The sequence below is a fragment of the Nuphar pumila genome, chromosome 6 (assembly GCF_984573655.1).
Source record: "Nuphar pumila chromosome 6, dmNupPumi1.hap1.1, whole genome shotgun sequence".
Taxonomy (NCBI): domain Eukaryota; kingdom Viridiplantae; phylum Streptophyta; class Magnoliopsida; order Nymphaeales; family Nymphaeaceae; genus Nuphar; species Nuphar pumila.
In genome coordinates this window covers 130,520,825-130,527,393 of record NC_143254.1, presented here as the reverse complement: position 1 = coordinate 130,527,393, position 6,569 = coordinate 130,520,825, and the positions used below count along the sequence as shown (strand labels likewise).

General features: G+C 42.7%; 1 protein-coding gene across 3 annotated transcripts; it reads left to right on the top strand.

The window, feature by feature from the left end:
- The first annotated feature begins 443 nt into the window (after positions 1 to 443).
- LOC149836237 (protein CURVATURE THYLAKOID 1B, chloroplastic-like) lies at positions 444 to 4,297 on the top strand. 3 transcript variants are annotated; one of them, XM_090009080.1, is made up of 6 exons: positions 444 to 733; positions 2,023 to 2,123; positions 2,204 to 2,290; positions 2,558 to 2,620; positions 3,875 to 3,912; positions 3,980 to 4,297. In XM_090009080.1, exons 1-6 carry the CDS (start codon positions 568 to 570, stop codon positions 4,035 to 4,037), a joined length of 513 nt encoding a protein of 170 aa, XP_089865206.1. In that variant the 5' UTR covers positions 444 to 567; the 3' UTR covers positions 4,038 to 4,297. The 3 variants fall into 3 exon arrangements, with proteins under 3 accessions (XP_089865206.1, XP_089865205.1, XP_089865207.1); XM_090009079.1 differs by having other exon boundaries at positions 455 to 736; XM_090009081.1 differs by having other exon boundaries at positions 457 to 736; positions 3,996 to 4,297.
- The last annotated feature ends 2,272 nt before the right edge of the window (positions 4,298 to 6,569 follow it).

Genomic DNA, 6,569 nt, shown 5'->3' with positions numbered 1-6,569 from the left:
ACCCAGACCCTAAGAACTACATGAACCAGACTTGGGTCATACCCAGCAAAATAATATTTTTTTATCATTTTTACATTACAAAATTATGGGTCTTAATTGGAACTCGGGTGGTGCCCGGGACTGATATAAAATTTCACAAACTATACCCGGGTCCATGTATTAATCGGACCTTCGGGTCTGGACCCGGGTCTGGACCCGGGTCTTAATAGAGTTTTCTTATTTATCACCATACTTGGACCCTATAGGGTTTGGTTCTGGTTAGTTTCAGGTAAACCCGACCCGTTGACACCCCTACTAGGGCCTCACTTCTTAGAAATGTGGGTCCCAATTTAAACCGTCGACCAATAAGATGGCAAGCTCAGTTAAAGCACTGCTATCATTGAGCCACGTCAGCACTATCCTGATGAAGCAAACGAGTGGTAGTGGTAGTGGTAGTCCTCCAGACTCAGGTAAAGGACAGCAACGTTGCAGAATTCTAATATCTCACTTGTATTAAGCCCATTTGCTTGGCCCTTCTGGTGCAACCAAGTGAGAGCTCCAAGTCTCCATTGGGATACCACAGTGGTCATGGCCTCATCCACTGCCACCATTGCCGTCTCCTCGTCCTCGGCTCGGATTGACAGGAAGCCAGGCCGCCTGCAGGTGCCGGCACCACCACAATGTGTCAGCCTTTCCACCCTCAACCCGTCGCCAAACCGGATCCAGAATCGCGAGAGCTGGAAATCTGTGGCTTGTTGTACTCCCTGAACCAAAATCTTTTCTTCTATTAGTCTTTAGTTAGGATAGTTTCATGTTGGGTGTAATCTTTTTTTTGTTCCCCCTACTAGTCTACGGCGTGTTTGGATTTGTGGAATTGGATTCCAATTCCATCAGAATTCTTCTATCAAAGGCAGAAGAGTGGAGAATTCGGAAGAAATTAGATCCCAACTCCACCTAGTTCCATCAATACAAGCATATTACTATCCCTTATAGTGATTAATAGTGTGCTTGGCTTATGGAATTAAAAGTCCACTTCATGCCATTAGGAGTTTTGTTTAGAAGTAGCATGAGATGGGGGTCCATATCGCAAGCAAATGAGGAAAGGAGACGCTTAGTGGTTATTTAGAAATGTTTGGATAATCCCACTTATCCGGATTGATGGGATAATAATGCAACTTTTTGAAAATGTCTCATTTATTTGCATAATTGGAGTGCAATCAGGCTCCTTAATACTCAAGAATTCCCATTCCCCAATTTCTGCAGAATGTGAATGCTGTGATTCAACAAACTCATAACGGAATTTTCAGCACAGAGGGGGGCTCCTAAACAATAGCGTAAATCTCATTATCTGGATTCTCTGAGCAAGGGAAAATCTCAGAATAGGTCTAAAAACTTTGTTCTTTCTTGGAGAAATCTATGGAAAATACTGGCATATAAAAATGATAAAGAAATATATAAAAATATAAAGAAAGATATAGGGAAATGTTAAAAAAAAAAAAAATTGATGTTGGGATAAATCAGTGATATTTTGAAATTAACATTTCTTTTAGATATTTAACCATCTTTTAAAAATACCATGATAGGATCACAAGTTTTTAACAGCACCTCGATATTTGTAACTATGCTCCTTAATTGGTGAAAGTGTCTTTTTGTGTTTGATGGGAAAAAGTTTCCAAGGAACTTGTTTTCCCTGAAACCGGGGATGCATCAGGTTTCTTTTTCAAGTTGAAGGGATATCACGAGTTCAAAACCCTGGGTGTGTGTTCCTCGCCGAAGCTGTGTATACCCCTTAGTGGACAAGGGGGACCTGGGGTTTTTACACCAATGAGTTCCCTGATGATGAAAACAAATATGCCAGAGGAGTTATAATGAGTTATAATGCTAGGTTCGGGCATTCTATAACCAGATGAATTTGAAATTAGTCCAGCTTCAGCTTGGAGTCACGTTTGGATGGATTAGTTTTGAATTCATCTGGTAATAGAAGTTTTGGGGTCATGTTTGCTTGGTGCAATGACTGGATTGGTAAGTACTGTGTGATTGCAGGTCGAAGGACTGTAAGGAATGTGGTTGTCATGGCTACCGGAGAGCCGTCTGCCGAAGCCGAGACCGATATTTCAGCCATCACCAAACCAATCCAGGAAGCAGTATGTCTTAATTATACTTTGTTTTCTTTCTTTTTCTGTTTACATGTGAGAATGAAATAACGAATCCGTTTCGAGCACAGTGGGACAAAATTGAAGACAAGTATGCAGTCGCATCTCTCGCATTGGCTGGACTGGTTGCGCTTTGGGGATCAACTGGATTGATATCTGTGAGTAAACTAAAATGCAGCCAAGATAGATTCGTCTTTTCTATGTTCTTTTTCCTATATAGTTCTATAGGCTTCTATCAGGTGCCATGACAGTGGATATAATTGATGACTACTAATAAAGTTCAAGCGCTAAATTGGCCTAAAAAATGAATGAAGTTCAAGATGAATCCATGAAAATCAAATGCTGTTTATACTGGAAATTTTGCAGATAAAATAAGTGAAAGCAGCCAGTTTCGGATGTTGATACATGAATGGTTCTGTTGGCAGGCAATTGACAGGCTACCTCTGGTGCCAGGGGTTCTTGAGCTTGTAGGAATCGGTTACACCGGGGTAAGTTTCTCTTTTGGCTTTCTTTCCTTTTCTTTATTGAGGGCACTGTTCCATGTCAACGAGAGGGCAAGTTCAAAGAACTCAGCAGCTCGATCTGGTATGGTTAAGTTCCTGCTTAAGACGCCCACAAGGGCTCCACACACCTGGCTAGATGGTTTGGCTTAAGGCGCTCAAATTGAGGGATTGTGACTTCGATTCCCAAAGTGCACGCCCTTTGGAGCAAGGTCAAAGCTAACAAGAACCTGTGGTCTGAGCAAACAGGAAACTATCCCTGGTCAGCATGGGGAGGGAGGATCAGGTGCAATGAGATTGCATATTTTTAGCGTGGTGTGCACCTGATCACCCTACATCTTTGGGATACAGACTGTCATTTGTGGGCCCAAGCAATGGTAGAGGGCAATCAGGTGCATCTGCAAACTGAAAGCGTGCAATTACATTGCATCTGATCTCCTCCAGCATTGGGGTAGTACTCATGGAGGTAAGATCAGGTACAATGTGATTGCACATTTTTGTTGTGCTGCTGCAGCTGATCACCCTCCATCTGCTGTTGGGCCCCACAGCTGACAGGCTGTATCCCAAAACATGGAGGGTGATCAGGTGCAGCAGCACACTAAAAGTGTGCAATCACATTGCACCTGATCCTCCTTTACCCTTGGAGTTTTACACCATGAACATTGAAATACGGCCATTGTCAATGTGGCACCTCTGGGCATATAACAGGACGCCAGAATCATAAAGGTAGTTTCTTCTCATTATTAAGAAAAAAAGAAGTAATGCCCTAACTGAGACATGCATGCTATTGCTAACAGTGCATTTGTGCAGTATAATGGAGAGGATATCTAGTGATCAGACCAAGTCCATTGCAAGGTACTTGGTTCAATCACTGGATGCCATATATCCATTCACTGGGGAGGTGGGTTCCATGAATGGATGCATGACATTTGTTCATTGCAAAGTACTCGGTCGGGTATTAGATCTGCTCTCAGTATAATCATCATCATCAAGCCTTAAACTACATGGGGTTGGCTTTGCGAGTCTTATTTCTCTGTTCATGTCTACTTAGAGATACCACTTAGGTCACTTTGTAATCTTTCATGTCACCTCTAACTGCCTTCTTCCAAGTCTTCAGTGGTCTTGCTCTTTTCTTCATTTCTCTTTTACTAGTTCAGTGCTTTTCCTCTTTTACTAGATCAGAACTTAGCATAGTGTCATAGTTATATCCTTTCATCTTTCTGATCTTTGTCATCTCTGCAGTGGTTTGTTTATCGAAACCTCGTCTTCAAACCGGACAGGTAATCCCATCTCTCTCTCTCTCTCTCTCTCTCTCTCTCTCTCTCTCTCTCTCAAGATGGCTTTCAGGGAGGCATTGCTTCAGAAGATCAGTGATAGCTACAACGAGATAGCAGGCAGCAATTGAAGGATCCCATGGGCACCATCACAAGCAAAGGGCATTTCTGACGAAAGTTGCAAGGAAGTTTGTGAGATTGAAGTGTGAAACTTAAAAGGACGATGGATTAGATTTTAGCTCGGCAGATTATTTCTGCCACTTCCTTCACATTAATATTGTTATGCAACAGAGTATCAGAGCTCTGTCATCTTCCTCTCTGATTTCATGTAACCTAATGTACAAGCACTACTTCTGTTATTGGATCTACTGTAAAACTTCTATCCCACCAACATCTTTCGGTTGAAAATGGTGAAAGCATGTGATGACCTAAATTTGAAAAGCAGTGGCAGACCATTATGTTAAACCACATGATAAACACAGTATAAAGCGTGTGATGGCTTCAATTCCAAAAGCAGTGGCAGATCATGCTATTCCTTTTCCTTGCTGAACGAAAAAACCATCCCTGGAATCAAAGATCTGGTCGTGCTGGACTTTGCCTTCCATATCTATGGTCGACGTTCTGACCGTAAAACCGTGGCACCCGCCTCGACCCCCAGGAAGCCTCTTGTTTCACCTTATGAAAAGGGAGCCCTACACCTGGACTCGAACTCAAGGTAGAGAGACATCTCTCTATCCACAAGCCTGAGGCCATGCGAACAATCCCATGAGATATGGAAGACCATGGCATTAAACAACATTATTAAACATGATGTTATGTGCAATCATATGGTAAACGATGGTTTTGCAACTCAGCTGCTGGTACTATATCTGGGGTTGACCTGACTTGCCACAGGAGAAACCATATCTAGCTCCTATAAGGATAAGATAAACCAGACTCAGTCCATACCTGGTAAAATAAATTTCATTATGTATTTTACTTTAAAAAACTAAGGATCTTAATCAGAGCTCGGGTCAGAACCCAGTCAACTATGAAACTTCATAAACCATGCCTAGATCCGTATACTAATCAGACCCTGTAAATCCCACAAATTATTAATCAAACCTCCTTCTTTATTATCAAATCCTGATCCTACCAGATCCAGTATAGGTCGGGATTGAGTCATACCCGAATTGTTATACTCTTAGGTGTGTGTGGGGGGATGTGAGAGTGCTATGTGTGCACCCGAGGACATTGGTCTTTTTTTTTTTAAAGGCAAGCTGCGGTTAGGCAGACCCCTACCAGTTATACAACAATACCATTGGGATTCGAACTTGCAACATCCCAACACAAGGTGGCGTGCACTCCTACCAAACAAACAGCCTCCGTTGGTGTTAGGTGGGAGAATGTTGCATGAACTTAAATTAGTTATGCACACAAGGGCTTCACTCATCTGACAGGGGTGACATGAATGTCACCAAGTTGATAGAACGTCACGAGTTTGAAACCCATGGGAGGTATCCCTTACCGCAAGGTCGGAGCTGGGTGTCCACAGAGGACCTCTAAGGGTTTTACCAACTGCAGGCCAGCCAAAACGTGGGAGGTGATGGAAGGATTTTCTCTTGGCCTACTCCAAAAAAAATAAAAATCAAATCAAATAAACTTACCTTCAGCATCCTTGAATGCTTTATACTCATTTAATAGCCACATTGATTTTCTACTGTATTAGTAGACAATTTTTATATTAACAAATAGTGATGTCTAGTCAAGTTTTTAAAGAGATAAGAAACCAACAGGCCAAAATGCATGAAAAGTTATTAAAGAAAATCCTTTTGCATCAAACGATTAAATCTAAAGTATGTTCCTTGCTAAACAAACCATGGCAACCACATGTACAGAGTATGATCAATTAAATAATGCCTGCATTTTTTTTTAATAGAGTCCTATCTTCTCAAGGGTACCACAGTGTGTGTGTGTGTGGGGGGGGGGGGGGGGGGGTGAGGGTAGGGGTGGGCATCGGGCCGGCCTGGGCCCGTTTAGAGCTTGGCCCATCGGGCTTTAAATGCAGCCCAGTCTGGAGATGGCCCGGCCCATTTATTAACAGGCCAGGCTTTGGACCAGTTCTTACTGGGCTCGGACTTGAAGAGCAGCCTATGACCCGGCTCATTGGGCCATTGGGCCAATGTGAAGCAGGCTGGACCCGGCCCAAACCCAACAATTAGCTCAAAACAAGTTCTCATGTACCCAACTAATTATCTTTCTAATTTTTATAAACTTAATGCAACTAATTAAGTAAATAATAATAGTTATTAAGTTACAATGAAATTAATAAATTTTAAATTTTTATATTATTAAAAATTATTAAATAGCTCAGGCCCATCGAGCCAGCCCGGTAGCCCGCGGGCCGACCCAAACCTAGCCCACATATATGATGGGTCGGGATTCAGCCCGGTAGCTAACAGGCCAGGGCCATGACCCAAACCCGTCCCATAGCGGGCTGGGTCGGCTTGACCCATCGGGCTTGCCAGCCCATTGCCTACCCCTAGGTGAGGGTGGGGAGAACTAGGTGACAAAATAAAACCAAGAATCAAATAATGCATACAAAGGAAAAACAAAAAGACAACTTAAAGCTAACCCCTTCGCCTTAGGTTCTATTCTCACTGGGTGTGCGGGTAGTCTTTCAC